The sequence below is a fragment of the Brassica napus genome, chromosome A10, assembly GCF_020379485.1.
Source record: "Brassica napus cultivar Da-Ae chromosome A10, Da-Ae, whole genome shotgun sequence".
Classification (NCBI taxonomy): domain Eukaryota; kingdom Viridiplantae; phylum Streptophyta; class Magnoliopsida; order Brassicales; family Brassicaceae; genus Brassica; species Brassica napus.
Window position 1 is genome coordinate 14647328 of NC_063443.1, and position 18572 is coordinate 14665899.

The following is an 18572-nucleotide window of genomic DNA, read 5'->3' on the forward strand; positions in this document are numbered from 1 at the left end:
TTGATTTGGATCATGGGCCTTAAGATATTGGGCTTGATCCAATTCTAAGAAATTTAACTCTATAGGTAAGAATTTTGTATGGTCCACTCCCTCCCTTTTTCAAAACTATACTCCCTATTATTTTATACTTTTTTAAAATTTCTATCCACTCGGAAAATGGCTGTGGAAAAGTTGATATAAACGCACTTTTATCATATTAAGAACATGCTAATGCATGGTCGGTTTTATAACAACTCAATAAGTGTACAATCATATCAATGTTCATACTAGATTTTGACCCGCGCTTTCAAAGCGCGGGATTATTTTCGTAAATTATTTTTTGCTTTTCCATTTATTTACCCGCTTGTTTGTTTTGAGTTATATATTTATACTTGGTGTATTAATTTTAGGTTCGCTTCCATTTTTATTTTTTGAGTTTTCAGTTTGATTTCGGTTTATAGTTGTTCGGTTCGACTGATAATTTTTTTTTGATTATTTATGAATTTGGGCTTGAATTCGGTTTGGTTAGTTTTGGATATTTGTATACCGATTCAGTTCTCTATTTTTTTTTTGGCGACATCCATCTTCTAAGATCAAGTGGTAGGCGGGTCTGAGTCGTTTCAAAGAGATGCTCTGTCCGGCTGGATCGGATCTATATGGGGAAAAAAAGAGTACCCCTAAGTTCTCTATTTATATGTCGAGGTTTAAATTTGTTTCTAAAATATGTCTTGCATTTGATAAATAACTGATTTTTAATAATTGTTAAGGATAAATGTATAAATGAAATATTAATTTGTCTATAATAAAATCTAACTAAGTTAAAATTTTGCTACTTGTATTTTTCTGTTGGAAGAAAATGAAATGCAATTTAAAATAATTGTTGATAATTATACAAAACTTACACTTTATTACGTATAATTTTAATAAACAAAAGATGATTGTATTTATTTTAAAACAATACTTTTGCAATTTGAAAATGCTCTTAATTAAATTTATTATAAGGGAAAAACATTCTAGATATATTGACCATTCTGATAATTATTTTAAAATTGTTTAAAAACTCCTTGGGCCTGATTAATACAAAACAAAGAAGTTCCATTTTTATGTTTAAAAATTAATCGAATACAACTGGGTTTTACAAACTGAAACTCAAAATGAGGATAATAAAATGTTAGTGTAAGTTGGGTTTATAACTTATGTTGATATTTTTCAATATCACTCAGGCCCATGGTTCATCACTACCAACCGACAGAACAACAACCTGTCTTTTTGCCTTTCCAGAATAAGCTTCCTCAGAAAAATGAGTTCGTCTCTCTCTCAAAATGCTTTGATAACATGATGAAACATGATCCATCAACACAGATGGTTGAAGGTATATCTCCAATAACTTATTTTTCTTTGATTAATGTATCATAGGCTCATCGAAACCATTACTTATGATCTAAAAATCATTTTTTTCCAGATAAGGTTTGCATGTCGAATCCAATGAATGATCTGATTAGTCGGTTAATTCTGTTTGTCTCGTATATGTCTGAAGTAGATCTGAAAAAGTATCCCTCAAGAAAAACGAAGAACCGGAGTTAAAGGATCAAGAAACATCAATCACTTCAGGTCAATAGACTTTCAAATATTTCTCTTATTCGTTATATAGTTGGTTAATCGAGTGTAGTTAAACACAAAAAAATAAATATCTAAAGTTTTTTTTAACTATTTTTGGAATTTGTTTCATGCACTTTTCTCACATCTTTCCAAACAAATTGTTATAATATATTTCCGTTCATATTGAAATGGTGGTATATGATCTTTGTTTGATCTTACTCATTTTGGTTTGAAAATTTAATATATTTACTCATGTGCAGGCTGTGCAGTGACATTTGTATAGGCAAAGCTTTATTCATGTGACTCTAACCAATATCACAAAACAACAAACCTGAGAAAAGATAAGTTTTCACACAATGGCATAAAAATTTCAACGCTTACAATAACTATAATAGTGTTTCAAAAAAAAACAATAACTATAATATATTTAATATTTGTAAAATCCAAATTTAACTAATGTTTTTTCGTAATTTTACAGTCAAAGTCTACACGTTGTATGATTGATGATGAAAGTTATGAGGCTAAGTCCAACCAAATCCATACCTATACACAGAAAAAAAAATCAAGATGTAACTGAAACAATATAATTGAGTAGACTATGCATTTTTCAGTTTACCTTCTTGTCAACGAAAACGTTTCACCAAATTTCTAGTTTATTTGCTCCCAGGTGTGGATTACTTTCAATTGGATGTACCAATCAGTTCTGTTAGGTTTCAGTTTTGAAAGGAACGGAATTTTCTTTGTTCTTTGCGTTTCTTTGCGGTTTCGAAAAGAAAAAAGAAAATTTGTGTGTGGCGATGATTGTTTGACAACGGTAGTTATATATAGCCTACAATAGATAGGTTTTGAAAGAATATTCGGATTATTTTTAGGGATGCTATTTCAGTTGAATGATAATAAGGTATATTATGTTAATAAGCTAAGTAAATATCGTTATTTGACAGTAAATTTGTTAGGATGGCGGATATTTCGGTAGGAGGTTTAAGGGTTTGTTAATAATTGGTATTTGATGAATAAAGAATATTACTTGGCATATACTTCGTTATTGATTAACAAAATATTTTTGAAACAGAATATATTTTATTAGAGTTTAACTATATTTCAGATTGGTGGTTTTATATTTTAAGTTTGAAATTGGAATATTTTGCGTGTGAGTTTTTTTTTTGCAAGTAAGAATCGCGTATAATTAGATAACGTTTTTTTTTTTTGCAAGTAAGAAAACATGAAGCAACTTCCGAAAATTTAGTTTATTTGCTTAAATTTTAGCTTTTTTATTTAATGGTATAGATATTTATGGTTATTGATTTGAAAAAAGATTGGTATTTATGATCTAGTATAGTGGATATGGTTATGTATGGAACTTTCGAAAATCTAGTTTATTTGCTAAATTTTTAGCTTTGATTTAGTGGTTTGTATTTTTGGTTATTGATTTGAAAAAGCTTTATAAATCCAATAGTATGGTCGACTATATTGCAGATTGGTTTACGGTTTAGGATTCTAATTATGTGTATTTATTATATAAGATTTTATTGTTTTGATTAGTTTATTTGCTTAAATTTACGTTTTTATTTAATGGTATAGATATTATGGTGATTGATTTGAAAAAAGATTGGTATCATGACATTGCTTATTTTAATAAATTAAAATATAAAAAAGTATTTGGGGTTTATGGGTTTGTTTGTATCTCATACTATACATATAAAAATGCTAGCTTAAAAATATATAATACGACCATTTTTTATAGATTTTGAATAATGCAACATTTATGTTTTTTGTGCAATTGTTTGTAACCAAAATATTGATTGGACGTGATAAATGGTCGATGATACGCTGATATTAACAGAATGTATTGTTTTTATTTGGCAGCTTGCAGAATTTACTTCGGTGTCGATAGATTTGGTACATAGACTGTTTAAGAAATAAAAATAAGTGTGTTGTAGGCTTGTAGCAATTGAAGTTTGTTTTTTTTTTTTTTTGACGTAGCAATTGAAGTTTGTTTTAAACATAGTTGTTGATCGTAATGAATACACTATGTTTTGATAGGATGATACATTATGTTTTGATATGAAGACATAATTAATTAAACGTAGGTGTTGTTTTTTAAATAAAAGGATTTTTGCTGTTAAAATAAAAAGGAATTAAAAAAATACATAATTTAATTAAAATCATAGCTTAAAAATATTCCAGTGGCAGTATCTTGTAAATATTGTTGAAACAGGAGGGCACCTCAAAAAAAGGCCTTCTGTTTTAATAGTATTGATTGATATATTAAAATAAAAATAAAAATTGGAATGTTAAATTTTAAGAGAATCACGGTTGATTAGTTATTTACATATAGTTATAACAAATTTCCAAAACGTTTTTTTTTTTTTGAAATTTCCAAAAAGTTTGTTTGATATATATCGGGAGATCGCGGATCATATCTTCACTTTACATTTAAAAAGTCAATTATTAGTAATGTTCAATAGCCACATGGCTTATTTTGAATGATTAAGATTACCATTATTAATTTCTAATTGGTTATGTTTATTTACATTGTATAAAATTAATATTTATGAAGTCCATCTCGTACGTGTAAACCATAGTAACCGGTTTAGAGCCAATCTTCTGCAGCTATATACTCTGAAATTATTTAGTGTAATATCTCACGTTTAATTAATGTAGATATTGAACCATAATTGATTTAGTATATTAAACAGTCAGACACACAATCTAGATATTAAACTGAATTATATGATCAGTAGAATCAAGATTTGAAATGTATGAATTATATAATTTATATTAAACCAAATGGTCGAGTAAATTGATGTAGATGTTGAACCACAATTAAAATGATTAATGTATAAGATATAAATCTCGTTCTGGTTAGATAAGAGTTAGAATTTTAATTTCTTCTTTTTTTTAAATCTAGTGGCATGGGATAGTAATTATTGAGGAAAAGTCAGGGTTAAGTACAAAATGTACTTCAGTTTTAATAGTTTAGATAACTAACTAGAAGCATTCGGACGAATAATGTTAATTTTACAAACATGATACAATATTGAATTTCCTAAATTCATAATGTATATAAGCTATAGTGCCCATGGTAATAAAACAGTAGACATTTGGCTCTGATGTATCTATAAACGGGTGGGATGCCCATGATTTCAAAGTCCATCATAGTGTCCTCCAAAAGATATCTGAGCTCTTGCCACCGGAAGACCTTTCAGCACAGAGATTGCTTCATTTAGTTTTGTTGCATGCTTCACTACTTCCTTCATTCGCTGCAATGCGTGTAACGAAACACAATTAAAATATGTCAAACAATTACAACGATTTTGGACGTTTAAAAGAAAAAGCCTGCCCCATGATTAATTTAGAAGATTAATTTGGTAAAAACATGTTTGATTATTGTTCTTGCATGCCTTAAAAGATATCCCATTAATATCTACCAAGAATATCTGACTCGATCTCAATTCTCAAATAAATTATCTTCTCTCTTCTCTAGGCTCTAAGCTTATATTAATGTAAGAAACAATGACGTTTTCCAAAACGTAAGTTTACTTTGACGCAAGAAAAGATAAACACAAATGTATATAGACGAAACAAGTAGTATCTTCTTTACAACTATTGATTGTTCACTTAGACACGTAACTTGCCACATCGCCAAACACATCATTATCACTTTGGTCGAATCATACATGCACAAACCTATTTTTTCTGATAATAGCTTCCAATTAACCAAATAAGTAAATTTGTATAAGCTGATATTTAATTTTAATAACAATCAGCCACTAACCAACCATATTAAGTAAAAACAATTAGCAAGTAAAAGAAGCATATCAAAACTTAATAATCATTGGTAAATAGTCTTTGATTTATCAAAATCCCAAACAACTTTTCAGTACTTTGGATGAATGGGATAAAATTCAATGTGATTTGAAACAAATATGGCACTGGTCATGGGGGAATCGAACTAAGAGTTTCAGGAAACACAACCTTTGGAATGTCCTTAAAGCAACACTAACCTAATATTCACTTGGTTCCTTAACAATTTGATTAGGAACAAGAATCATAACTGAAAAAATTACCTTACCTTGTTATCATCAGAGTAGATCTGGAACCTGAGGATCTGGTTCTTGTTCCGACAACCTCGTATGCTATTGTTGCGTCCAAGGAAGAAGACATATAAAGTGGCAGCAGCAGTAGCAACACCAAATGAACATATAGCTCCAATTCCATGAAGACCCATCTTCCACAGATTCATTTTTTCACCACGTTTGTTCTTCTCCTCCTCCCAATCAACTTCTTTCTTGCACTTCACGTCACTACCTTCCTCAACCTCTGTTCCCATCTCACCATGGTACTCTCTTGCTAACACTCTTCCTGAGACAGAGTGTTTGTCATCTTTCTGAGGGAGAGGACTTGTGAACCTCGCTGGCAAGTCTATTTTCATGTCGACAAATTCGTTTTCCTTCGCTGTTTTGAAAGTTATTCTCGGCGACGGAACAGATTCCGTCACAAGTTCCGGATCCTGATCCTGGTTCTTCTTGTGATCTGTGTCATCCACGGTGTACACAGGTTCCCAATTAACGGGAACTTGGAGGAGCTGTGTGGGGACCACGCTTGGTCTTCTATGGAACTCTATTTTTCCGACAGGATCTTGTGTCGGGCAGATAAAGTAATCCATGTCGAAGCTTTTCTCAGTGTTTCTGATGATCCTCATCGCTGCTTCATGATCCTCGTCGTGATCGAGATCGAGACCCTTGTAGAGATTCTTGGGGAGTAACTCCCAATCTTCTAGATCCATGCAGTCTTCTTGAATATTTTTATTTTGTGGTAATAGTGATCTTGAGGAGATACTTGAATCTCTCTCTCTCTCTCTCTCTCTCTCTCTCTCTCTCTCTCTCTCTCTCTCTCTCTCTCTCTCTCTCTATCTCATTGTTGTGAAGGGGTTTCTAGATCCTTTAATAGAGAGCAAAGAAGAAGAAGACACCAAAAGAATATTCAGACACCAAAATGGTTTTGATGATTTACGATTTGGAGTTATACAACATACAAGCGAGATTGACGCATTTAGTGTAAGCCACCAAAGAAAGTTGCAAAGTAAAACTTCAGATTTGCAACATTTCTAACAAATAAAAACATATTTGTTCTAATAAATTATTTGCATGATCAGTCGCTTATTTACATAATAAAATCTTATTCTCTAAACATTATTTTGCTAGTGTTGTTGGAACAGAACATTGTTTTTAACATTATTAATTTTTTGAAGAAGACTAACAATTAATATTTGATATAATCTGTAGTTATAAAGACAATATGTGTTGCTTATATTAACGGTAAACATCCACAACCACACGTACTAGTTTAGACTTAACTTGCAAAGACAAGAAAAAATTCTATATTAAAATACATTGGTGAAACTATAGATGTACTTATGAAGAAAACTATATTAGATGTATATTTTAGGTCTGGGAGGTGTGATAAATCTTCTGGAGCTTATCTACAACATGAAGTGACAAAAGAAGATGTTACTATTTTGGACCTACAATAAGAAGTATTGATTGTCTTCTTTGCCAAGATCCTTTCTCTCTTTGATACTTTATTTCTCATAACCATTGGTTATAAGAATATTTAAACCATGTTTTAGTAGATGATACTCGTGATCTTTCGTACTAAGTTTTACTAATGAAAGCTGGATGGTAGTTCTGAGCTTTTTAGTTTATGGATGAACACATATTTCTAGAGGGTATTTAATTTTCTTATATAAAAACTATTGTTGTTGATCTTTCTTTGGACCAGAGAGCTACAGAAGACGAAACTTCAAGCATAAACTTGGTACCACAATATGAACGTTTTCCATATTTTGAAGCTGCTCCTAATTGATGTAGATTAACATAAAAAATTGAAGTTAACAAACATTTCGAAAAGAAAAAAATTAGGAGAGACTATGGGTCATACACGTTGCAAGTTTTAAGTCCTTTTCGAGGGAGAAAAAGAAAATGGATACTAGTGGAGGTTGCTTGCTTGCAATTACAAGTGTTGTTCAAGAAATAAGCAACGAAGTTTCCATTTAAGACAAGAAAGCGAAAGTGGAAGCCATCTAAGATGATTACTATAATTTGGTTTTCTTAGTATAATTTTCACACCATTCTTAAATGAACTTGTACAAATCCCCTATATATTAATTGAGAAACATTTAAAAAGATATAACCTTAATTTTGTAATAATTAAAAAAAAGTCTATGCTTAGGTGTCAATCAATTAGAACCTTAATTAATCCTAGGTGGCATCATTACATTCAATTGAAAAACTGGTTGGTCCACATTAGATTTTCATTTGTCGCTAGATACATTCAGTACAAACTATAGGATATTAAGTAAAGCCATGTATTATATTATAGGGAAATGATAGGAGCGTACGATTCTATTTCATGTTGTAAGAAAGAAATACGCAAGCTATGAACGATGATAGAAAAACAAAGCATTAACAAAACCCGAAACCTAAAAACTATACGTTGTCGATTTAACCATAAGCAGTCAGAACTTGAGATGATTGTTAATAGGGGATGTTGCAGTAGTAAAGCAAGGTATTATACTTTAGGGGATAGGAGCCTATGATTCTCTTTCATGGTGTAAGAAAGAAATACGCAAGCTATGAACGATGATAAAAAAACGAAGCATTAACAAAACCCGAAACCTAAAAACTATACGTTATCGATTTAACCATAAAAAAACAGAACTTGGGATGATCGTTAATAGGGGATGTTGCAGTCTTGTGATGAAAATTATATGTTCACCGTTAATATGAGTTTTGCTTTTATAAAAAGACCATTGTCGCAATATGTATCTTTAGTTCGTATGTTAACAATTCAGTATCAACATAAGTTGCAACGTAACCATCGCCAGCCATCTAAGAACATGTAACCCAATTTTGTTATCGATATACAGAAGAATGTAGATGAAAGTGGCCGGTTTGTTTATTGTGTTCCGTTTGGTTTGATGATAAGTTCCTGGGTTTTAATTTAACCGAACGAATTGACCGTAGATTCCAATCGGTTTAAGAAGTAGTTAATGTCGATGATAGTGATTAATTCATAAATGAGAGTTACCCTATTTTACAATATATTAAGTAAGAACGCGTAAGAAGATTTACATAAATGGATACTGCCGATATTATTATTGTTAGAAGGCAATAAAAATCTTAAAATTTGAATCAAATTTTTGTGATACACAATTTTAGAATCAAGCTCTTTTGATAATTTTAAATAAATTGTTTTTATACCAAGCTATTTAAATAAATAAATAAACTTTTTCACCAAGTTAATGTTTCCGCCGAATTTTTAAGTTTGGTACAAAATTTTGAAGAAGTTCTATATGGTAAGGTTAATTTAAGACAATAATATATTTTGTCACCAAGTTTATAATTTCGACCATTAAAAATAACTTGCAAAATATGTTTGTGGTAGTTATTGAATATTGATTTTATATATCATGCTAAAATACGGTTTCTAGATAATTAATGTAATTATTTTAATTTTTCAAACAATCCAAAAACTTCATATGCCTACTTTATATATACGATTGAGTTTTCCTTTAGAAATACCATCAAATTTTTTCACAACTCTTTTTTTTGTGTGTGTCAAATATTTATAGTTAATTAATTATTCTATATTGAGAAAAACATAAATACCAAATATATTTTGACCACAAGAACACATGTATTCAGTAATTATCAAATTTTACAATATAAAAAATAATTTTTTTAATAAATATTTCACCCTGCGCGAGGCGCAGGTCTTATCCTAGTGAATAAATAAGAGATGGTATAAAAACGTGAGCAAAGTTTTTCTTGAAAACCAGAAAATGAATCAACAAGTGTGAAATATAAACTTCATTATTGGAAAAGATAAATTTACTTCAATTTTTTTTGAAAATTTTGTAATATCTGTAAACTCATAACAAAAATGGTAAGATAAAAAATCAGACAATAAATCTACAAAACATTATTCCTAACGTTTAGCTTTTGCCAACTTCAGTTTCTGCTTTGTTTTACTTTTTGCTTCACCTCTTTGTCTACTTTTTGTTGCCTACTTATAAACATGTGACAATCATGAAATTGCTCCCTTGATTTAGGCTTTAACTATGTCACTTTACATCTGACAATCAAGTTTCATCAATCCGAAAATCCGAAACCGAATAAACTTGATCGAACCGGAACTTGGTTAGGACTCCGATTGTCCAGCCCTATCTTAAACCATCATAACAAAAAAATAGATTCAAATTTAACTGTCGACTATGAGGATAAAAATCACATTGGTATAAGTATCGCAGCTTAAGATTCCTAAGTGGAAAGATCTAAACGGAGAGATTCAACTTTCAACTATCATAAACATACGCAAAAATGACAGGAAAGCGAAACTTCTAATGTGTGAACCAGAGTGATCCACAAAGAGGACACGTTTCTTTCACATATACGACCCAGGTGTCCACCTCTAGCACCAATTAAACCAAACCGTTGATCAATCAATACAAGCAAAACAAAAAAGGACAGAGACAAGAATATTCAAGAAACGAACGAAAATATTCACAAATAAGCAAAAATATGATTTACATACAGAGACAGGAACTCCAAAGTTAACACATGTCGACCAAAAGTAAAGTAACCTAACTAAGCTCAGCGATGATGAAGGATCTCGGAATCACCCTGATTGTGAAGTAGATTTTCCTAGCGAGACCGATGCAAGTGCGTTCTTTGCTCTCTCTTGGAAGTTCCTGGTTTTCGCTAGTCTCAGTTTAATCCAAAGCCTCCTCACATCGATCATGTGCATGGCACGGCCAAACAGTTGGCTAGTCTCACCGAGTATTCCCAAGCTCAGATGCGGAGCATAAGATGCCCACAACGCTTTCAAGCGCGCTCCCATGATAGGGGATATCAAAATTGCCAGTTTCAAAGACAGAAACACCAGTGAAAGTACCAAATATGGATCTCTTTCAGCTATTTCCTTGATAGATGACCCGTTGTGTAGCCATGTGATGAGGTTACCATCGATGTCCAAGCTTGTTGGTTCACCTTCATCCACATACTGGACAGGTTTAAGACCTGGAAAGCAAAGCCACAGAGATACACCGAGTGTAGCTTATTATAACAGAAGTTAAACTGATTGTTTTTCCAGGCATTCATGTTTCTTCAAGGGAACTCTCACCTGTTGTATGTTGGTAAAACTGAATAAGGGATGCAAGATCCTTCTGTCCATGGTATCGGATCCTGAATGTTTGATTCACCATCAGGATTGAAGGCAAGCTATGGATGCCATACCTAGAAAAGACACTGCAAATTGTGAAAATCGTAAAGGTCAATCAATCAAACGTGGACCAAAAAAGAAGATGCTCAAAAATTCATTCTAGTGAACAGAGATGCAACAGGACTTATATACACATTCTAATAGTAGAAGGTAGTTCTTACGACGGTAAAGCCTGTGATTGCTCAACAACCAGGTGCCTTATGAGGGGGAACATTGAGCTCAGAACATCAAACTTGGGGCGAACAGCACGCGAAAACTGGCACCGTGAGGTATAAAACAGTATGGAAGTAAAAGCATTTCCAAGGTTTGAATCCATGAGGCTGTCTAGCAAGTCTCCATCCACCTGAATTAGCCAACAAAAAACACAAATTTAGATACTTGTCGAGATACAAAACACACCCACAGAATATAATTAATTTGGGTATTTATCACATTTGCGGCGTTTAAACATTAGACATTGAACCAAATATTGTGGAAATGAGATTCTGTTGGTTGTGGCCACAAATAAAAGGCATATGCATAGAAGATAAAGCTAATTATTGGGTACCTCTAAAGGAGGTCTGGGTAGTAGAGAGTGATGACATTTATTCTCGATTCCGCATCGGAAGACCTCGAATTCATCATGATGATCGCAAACGTCAGCGGAGGAAGCGAAGGCGGAAGGTAAGCATGACCCAGCTATCGCACAGAGGAGGAGGAGGATGGGGACCCGGTAACTCATTAGAATACGATGAGAGGAATATCTCAAAAAGAGAGAGATCAAAATTCGCTGGAAACTAACTATCTTAGGATCAACGATTGAGGGCGTAATCGCTTCAGATTTCGATGGCAAAAGCACAACGGCTGAAATCAAGAACAGAAAACTTAGAAAAAGAGAAGACACAAAAATAAAATAAAATGTAATCTTACTATTAGATCCGTGTGAAATGTCAATAAAGTTTTGTCACTTGTTTTTGCAGAAATGACAGAGAGACAGACCACCGCCAATTGCCTACGTTGACATTTCCCCCTTTTCCCTTTATTCTCTCTCCACCACTTCTTCTCCCCCCCCTTGGTGGATTTCTTTTATAAAAATTATTTTAAAAATATACCCAATCCTTTTGTTCAATAATTTTACAAAAAATTGTACTCCCTCTCTATTCCTAAAAAAATCTATATTTTAGTTTTTTTCCTATATTTTAATAAAACACAATAAATTTGCATAATTTTTTGTGTTTATCTTTTTTTTTCCACAATTTTAGCCCAATAAAAATTCAATTAGTGTAATTAAGATATTTTGAAGTTTGCAATTAGTTACTAAAATATGTATTGAAAATGTAAAAAAATGAATTTTTAAAAAACAATTTTTTTTTTATAATATGCATTTTTAAGGAAGGGATGGAGTATTTTGGAAGGTTATTAAACTGGTAGATAAGAAAGAAAGAAAAAAAGGTTAGAGAGAAAATGATTTGTTTGGTTAATTATAGTATAAAGACTTAACGATCTGACCCAATGAAGGCCCATTAGTTTGATTCAACAGGGCCCATAAGTTTTCTGGAGGTTTTGACCTCCCTTTATATATTTGACAGGAGAGAGCTCTTCTTCTCTCGCCTTTGAACCCGAACGCCTGAAGCTGAAATCGAGAAGCAAAAAAAAAAAAAATAGAGATTACGGAGAGGAGGCACGATGAGATCATGGACAACATTAAGTCGCAGTATGTTTCCGATGAACGCCACTCCCGCGAGCTCAAAGCTGGTCTGCATCCTCTACGGGTTTGTCCATCTCATTCTTTACATCAATGTCAACATCTGATCTTAGCCGAAAGATTGTGAACTTTATGTTTAGAGCCTAAGGTTGGCGAAGATTCGGATTCTAAAATCTACAACTTCTGCAAGTGTTCTTCTTAAATTTAGGTTCTTTGCGACTTTGTTTAATGTCTATGAGCTCAATTTTTATAGAATCGTGCTATAGTGAGACATTAGTATTCGTGGAACTAATTGATTGTGGGATTTAAATAATCTTAAGCTCATGTAAGTGTGAGAAAAGTTCAAAGAGTAATCTTGAGAGAACATGCCATCATTGCTACCAGTAGAACATTAGATTATACACTGGCTCAGTGACTCCATGTTTTTTTTTTCTCTGAATTTTGGAAAGTTGCAGTACAAGTTTGCGATTTGGTACACCCGTCGGACACCAGGGGTCAGGAACCAGACATCTTACGAGGATATCATTAAGAAGATTGTTGAATTCAGCACGGTAAGCTCAAATAAGTCCCATTCTTGAAAGCTGTTTGTAATCTTATATTTTGTTTATTTATGAGATATGGCTTTGGTTTCCTAGGTTGAAGGGTTTTGGGCATGCTACTGTCACCTTGCTCCTTCTTCTCTCTTGCCTAGTCCAGCAGATCTTCATTTCTTTAAGAATGGGATTCGCCCCTTGTGGGAGGTATGTATTCCATATTTTGCTTCTTACTCGTTGTCTTTGTGTGTGTTCGTATGTGGATCATCGAAACACTTTTAATACAACTAAAGTAGCTTTATTCATTTCAATCAGGATGGTGCCAACTGCAATGGTGGAAAGTGGATCATACGTTTCTCTCCAAAGTTGTATCTTCTCGTTTCTGGGAGGATCTGGTTAGTTTGTTTCTCTCTTTCATTCGAAAGAACCTTTTTGCAAATGTTCTTTAAGCTGTCCATCTTTCATACTTAAAAGTCGAGTCCTTCCATTTATTTGTTTTTCGTTCAGCTTCTTGCGTTGGTAGGCGACCAGCTTGATGATGCTGATAACACCTGTGGCGCAGTACTGAGTGTCCGCTTCAGTGAGGACATCATTAGTGTGTGGAATCGCAATGCTTCTGATCATCAGGTGAGAATACTATTCACATGATCTCTAGCTAGCTAGCTCGCTCCCTTCTTTTGTTTTGTACTAACACAGTTAAATATTTTCCGGTGAACAATCAAACGGCACTTGAAGCTGTCTCATGCATATGTCATGGAATACAAGCCCCACGATGCTTCTCTTCGTGACAACTCTTCCTACAGAAACACTTGGCTGAGAGGATAGGGGTTCAAAGTAGACCATTGTATCACGTGATGTGGGGACATATTCGAGAAGCTCTCCTGCTACCTACCTGGGAAGATATATGGACTGAACCATGTTCTCGATAGCAAACTGTCAGATGGTTTACGAACTCAGCAACGAAAATCCTGGCTAATTATGTGTATTCAGTCATTTTGTTGTTTCAAGATACCGTTGTTACCTTCAATGGTTTACATTCTTGCTTGAAACTGTAATGATTTAAAGATAACTTGAATTCACGTATTACATTATTATGACTTGCGTCTCAAACAGTATGTCAATATACATTATTATGCCTTACGTCTCATACAGAATGTCAATATACAAACCATGGCCTCTGATGTACACATTTGAAAAACTGAGTGTGGCTCTGCTGCCGATAGTTCATTGATATCCAAAACTATAGTTTAGGATCCACAGCTGCTTGAAGTCCGATAATACCTGGTTCAATATCAAAATCTAGAGTGAGTTACTTGACACACTGGAAAAAAAGAGAATAATGGTGTTGCTCTGTTTTTCCAAAAGGTTAGAAAGCAATACCGCATCCAACTCGTGCGCCTGCGTTTCCTGTTGATTTGCTAAGCTTGTGTCCTCCTGCACGGTAACAAACCGCAAAGAAATCATAATTCTTTAATTTAACATAATCAACAGAGCACAACATGAACCTAAAAACTGTGGCAGATACTTGATGATAATAAGTTGACAACTAAATGAAACTACACAATGATTACTACTGAGATTTGACCCTGAAACTTCTACTGCTTCTTTTTATATAGTAGGTGACATTGGACCATTTATGTATCTTTGGAAAGGCTATAAAGAAGTGTTACTACCTCTGCCAAGGTCATCAGGATCACCATGTACAACAACCGCCCTCCCAAGTATGGAATACTGCCCACTAAGTGGTATCTGGTGAAATCATAGAGAAGCCGAGATAAATGGGAGAGACATATAAGCACAATGTGATAATATGTACTGTTACATTAAATGGTTGAAGAAGTGAAAAAAGGAAGATTTGTTTACCTGTTTGTCTTTGATTGAGATTTCAGCAACACCTGAAACAAGCAAGGCTCACCCCAAAAAAACACTACATCATTCTTCAAAAAAGCACAAAATAAATATATAGATTGAGGAAAAAAGCGTATACCGTCTGATCCAGCGAAAATGTTACCCAAATCTCCAGCATGACGCTCTTCCTCATCCGGTGGCCCATGAACTCGATTTAATGGATTGAAGTGAGGTCCTGAAGTCAACGTTTCCACAAGAAAACAAAACAACACTAAGTACAGAACTCAACAACAGAATCACAAAGAGGAGAAACACCACTCAAAAACATCTTCTATTAAATTAAATTTAATATGTTTCAGCTTCTAAAAGTAGCTTAATCTAAATGGTTCCTTGAATTCTACTGGCAACACTAATAGTCCATCCATCTAAACTAAATCTGATCCAAACCAATCCAGTTAACTTCAAGGTCAAGCAAAATAACTCTTTTCACATGTATGTGTGTGTTTCAGATACAGAACCATTAGATTCTTAAAGAGAAACAACGGTCAAGGACTTAATCTTGAGCTCCAAGTGTACAGTTACATAGACAAAGAGGGAACAAAAACCAACCAGTAGAGTTGCAGCCATTTGTAGTATCACCAAAAGAGTGAATATGAAATCCATGGAAGCCAGGAGACAGTCCTGAGATCTTTCCAGTTACATGAGTTGTCCCTGCCACACAAAAACAAAATCAATACAAGATAATGAAATAAAACATATCCGACGGCCAATAGAAGAAGAAAAGACAGATCACCGGAAGTGTCTTGTGTGAACTGAAGACATCCTCGGATGTTTTTATCGCCGGCGATAAGAGCCACCGCTCTCAGATTAGGACCTCCCATCGGTTCTGTGTGTTTGGAAATTGATGTGAATGTTGATCGGATTAAATTGAAAGGTGTACTGGTTTAAGTGTGGTCGAGAAGAGAAGAGCCTAAAACCGAATTAAACCGGAAATAAAATTCCCGGTTTAGATTAATTGTAATTCCGAACCGGAGAGAAGTAAGTCAGAAACAAATGAATACAGACAAACGCAAGATAAAGAAAGAGAAACCAATAACCCTTTCGTTTGGTACACAAGAAAAAGGAAGAAGACAAAAGTGATCAAACTTAGTTAATCAGGAATAATTATGCCACTCAAGAATGGAGTAAAGGAGTCTGGTTTAAGCATGCTACTCCTAAATATGCTTTTCATGTGTGGACAGCAATGAGAGATAGACTTTCCACATGTGTTCGGATACTTAAGTGGAACCAGAACATAAACCCTATATGTGTTCTATGTCAGCGATGTGTGGAGACTCGCAACCACTTATTCTTCTCATGCTCATACTCTAGCAAGATCTGGCAGAAACTGGTCAAGGGATTACTACATTTGAGATATACTGAAGAATGGGAAGCTATAGTAAGCCTTTTGCTGGATAGTAGAGAAGAGAGAGTAAGGTTGTTCCTGCTGAGATACACTTTTCAAACTGCTACCCATACTATATGGTGGGAAAGAAATAGGAGAAGACATGGAGAGGAGCAGTACCCTTATAGTCTATTGATAAAAACAATTGATAAGACAGTGAGGAACCGGCTATCAACCATACGGCGACAAGGTGATCACAAAATGGAGGAGGAGCTTCAAATGTGGTTTGCTACAAGATGATTTGTAAATAGAAGTTTCATTCTTTACTCTTCAACTTAATTGTTACAGCAGATGTAAAACAGTTTTTTTGAATGAAATTTAACATTTATTCAAAAAAAAAAAAAAAAAAAACTTATGTGGGGCCCAAACCCAGTTGGACGTCTCTTACATAAAAGAAGGGTTGCGAAGATGTGTCGGAATGAGATCTCTGTCTCTCTCATCTCGTACAGAATTACAAAAAAAAAAGAAGGAAAAATCGATTCGTGAGGGATTGGAAGAAGGATTTGAGTTGATCATTTGGGCGATGAGGTAATCAGTGTTTATCGTTATTTTGATATGATTCGATTATTAGATTTCCTTTTTTTTATTTTCCTTTTTTTTATCTTTATGGAAAGGAAGTATTCTTTTTTTTTTTACTTAAAACAAACTAAATAATTAGACTCGTGTGTCTGTTGTGCCTATATATATAGGCAAGCATCGATGGATCGTCTCTTTAGAGACAGACAACAAGACGATGTTGAAAAGAGATGGCGAATTGCTACCAGACGATGTCGTTGAGCTCATCCTCGAGAGACTTCCTGTGGTGTCTCTGCTGAGATTCATGTCTGTATCAAAGACGTGGAAATCGACAATCGAGTCCCCAAGTTTCAAACAGAGACAACTGATGATCACCAGTAGGAAATCACGGGGTCCAGATGTCCTATACGTGACCGGGTTTGGTAATGAAGAAGACGAAATAAAAGAAGAAGAAGCTAATATGGTGGTGGGGTCTTGTGTAATTCGTAGCCTCAAGTTCCCTACAAGGAGCGACAAGGTTTGCTATGGTACTTGTGACGGACTTGTATGCCTTTTCAGCAACCGCCACCCGAGTGTCGTTTTTAATCCCGCCACTAGATGGCGTCGAAGCTTTCCTCTTCCGAGGGTTCAACCGCTCATCATCTCTCACTTTAAAGCACGTAGCAACCTATTCTGCTACACCCAAGAACCTCAGCTAGGATTCGGCAAAGACAAAGTCAGGGGCACATACAAGCCGGTTTGGCTCTTTAACTCATCTGAGTTTGACCTAGACAATGCCACCACTTGTGAGGTTTTCGACTTTACCACTAATGCTTGGAGGTACGTCCTCCCTGCTTGATAGTCAGAAGCCTGTATATTTTGACGGGTCACTTTATTGGTTAACCGAGTGTAAAGAAACCAAGTTGTTGTCTTTTGATCTTCACACGGAAACTTTTAAAGTCATCTGTAACGCCCCTTTTCCCATGTACCTGACCCTCGCTTTGTCGTCTTGTGCGTCCTCGATAACCGCTTGTGCGTATCCCTCAAAATCTATCCCACCAAAACCCAAGTGATATGGTCACTTGGCGGCTGCAACATGATGATGACATGGAAGCAAATGTGTTCGATAGATCTCACCAAAACCACTTTTCATGACCCTCCTTATTTCCCCCGACCAGCACTGTTGCCAATAGCTATTGTAAAGGAGACCATATTATTGCTTGGTTATAGGCGTGGTCCACCACTGGTGATACATGATCTCCATACCAAATCCTATGTTTTTGACTCCTGTCCTAAATCCCCTGAATATCCTGTTTGTTATTTCCCTAGTTTGTTCTCAAATTAAACCATTTTTCTTTGTAATTTAATATTCTTTTTTTTATATATAATATTTGAGTTAGTTTGAGAGTTGCAGCGCTCATGTGTGCTATTTCTTTAGGCTTCCAAACACTTACCTCCTTATTAGATGTTGCAAAGGTGAAACTGCCCATAGGAACAACAACGGAATCACTTTGGCATTTGCAAGTACATGTAATTGTCTTTTCATATGCTTTGTTGTATGTGTACAAGCACGTTTGTTCTAGTACAAGGTTGCCTTCTTCCAGGTAGGATCCGTGGGAACTGATGGAATATTTCAGCGAGACTTCTCTGCACCAACTGGAGAAGAACAGGTTGGACCAATTGATTCTGCCAAAAGTCATGCAAG

The 18572-nt window shown here is 34.4% G+C and overlaps 4 protein-coding genes and 1 pseudogene across 10 annotated transcripts; 2 read left to right on the forward strand and 3 right to left on the reverse strand.

Annotated features, from left to right (window-relative positions):
* Positions 1–194: 194 nt before the first annotated feature.
* On the reverse strand, positions 195–6837 carry LOC106387769. Of its 2 annotated transcripts, XM_013827680.3 has the most exons (3): positions 5654–6812; positions 4562–4841; positions 195–265 (listed from the first exon to the last, which is right to left on the reverse strand). In XM_013827680.3, exons 1-2 carry the CDS (start codon positions 6365–6367, stop codon positions 4725–4727), a joined length of 831 nt encoding a protein of 276 aa, XP_013683134.2. In that variant the 5' UTR covers positions 6368–6812; the 3' UTR covers positions 195–265; positions 4562–4724. The 2 variants fall into 2 exon arrangements, with proteins under 2 accessions (XP_013683134.2, XP_013683135.2); XM_013827681.3 differs by lacking the exon at positions 195–265 and having other exon boundaries at positions 4563–4841; positions 5649–6837.
* Positions 6838–10063: 3226 nt separating this feature from the next.
* LOC106387768 (5'-adenylylsulfate reductase-like 7) lies at positions 10064–11906 on the reverse strand. 3 transcript variants are annotated; one of them, XM_013827678.3, is made up of 5 exons: positions 11773–11906; positions 11411–11706; positions 11025–11206; positions 10765–10889; positions 10064–10661 (listed from the first exon to the last, which is right to left on the reverse strand). In XM_013827678.3, exons 2-5 carry the CDS (start codon positions 11582–11584, stop codon positions 10261–10263), a joined length of 882 nt encoding a protein of 293 aa, XP_013683132.2. In that variant the 5' UTR covers positions 11585–11706; positions 11773–11906; the 3' UTR covers positions 10064–10260. The 3 variants fall into 3 exon arrangements, with proteins under 3 accessions (XP_013683132.2, XP_048599143.1, XP_048599142.1); XM_048743186.1 differs by having other exon boundaries at positions 10765–10877; positions 11411–11859; XM_048743185.1 differs by having other exon boundaries at positions 11411–11857.
* Positions 11907–12453: 547 nt separating this feature from the next.
* LOC106383802 lies at positions 12454–14177 on the forward strand (annotated as a pseudogene).
* LOC106387767 (superoxide dismutase [Cu-Zn] 3-like) lies at positions 14147–15881 on the reverse strand. 4 transcript variants are annotated; one of them, XM_048743190.1, is made up of 7 exons: positions 15722–15881; positions 15538–15639; positions 15068–15163; positions 14944–14975; positions 14754–14829; positions 14461–14514; positions 14147–14379 (listed from the first exon to the last, which is right to left on the reverse strand). In XM_048743190.1, exons 1-7 carry the CDS (start codon positions 15807–15809, stop codon positions 14321–14323), a joined length of 507 nt encoding a protein of 168 aa, XP_048599147.1. In that variant the 5' UTR covers positions 15810–15881; the 3' UTR covers positions 14147–14320. The 4 variants fall into 4 exon arrangements, with proteins under 4 accessions (XP_048599147.1, XP_048599148.1, XP_048599146.1 ...); XM_048743191.1 differs by having other exon boundaries at positions 14147–14361; positions 15722–15880; XM_048743189.1 differs by having other exon boundaries at positions 14147–14361; positions 14944–15163.
* Positions 15882–16777: 896 nt separating this feature from the next.
* Positions 16778–18227, forward strand: LOC106387754 (F-box protein At1g11270). The gene is given in 4 exon segments (XM_048743187.1): positions 16778–16900; positions 17062–17722; positions 17724–17845; positions 17848–18227. Coding segments are annotated over 3 exon segments (1104 nt in total). The 5' UTR covers positions 16778–16900; positions 17062–17105; the 3' UTR covers positions 18213–18227.
* The last annotated feature ends 345 nt before the right edge of the window (positions 18228–18572 follow it).

Coding starts and splice junctions, on each gene's coding strand:
- LOC106387767 (XM_048743188.1), bottom strand. CDS start 15,809: ATGGGAGGTCCTAATCTGAGAGCGGTGGCTCTTATCGCCGGCGATAAA. Junction 14,515..14,753: donor TCCTGATGACCTTGGCAGAG/GTAGTAACACTT, acceptor GTTACCGTGCAG/GAGGACACAAGCTTAGCAAA. Junction 14,380..14,460: donor AGGCGCACGAGTTGGATGCG/GTATTGCTTTCT, acceptor AACTCACTCTAG/ATTTTGATATTGAACCAGGT.
- LOC106387769 (XM_013827680.3), bottom strand. CDS start 6,367: ATGGATCTAGAAGATTGGGAGTTACTCCCCAAGAATCTCTACAAGGGT. Junction 4,842..5,653: donor TCTACTCTGATGATAACAAG/GTAAGGTAATTT, acceptor CACGCATTGCAG/CGAATGAAGGAAGTAGTGAA.
- LOC106387768 (XM_013827678.3), bottom strand. CDS start 11,584: ATGAGTTACCGGGTCCCCATCCTCCTCCTCCTCTGTGCGATAGCTGGG. Junction 11,207..11,410: donor TACCCAGACCTCCTTTAGAG/GTACCCAATAAT, acceptor TGGCTAATTCAG/GTGGATGGAGACTTGCTAGA. Junction 10,662..10,764: donor GTTTTACCAACATACAACAG/GTGAGAGTTCCC, acceptor TTTGCTTTCCAG/GTCTTAAACCTGTCCAGTAT.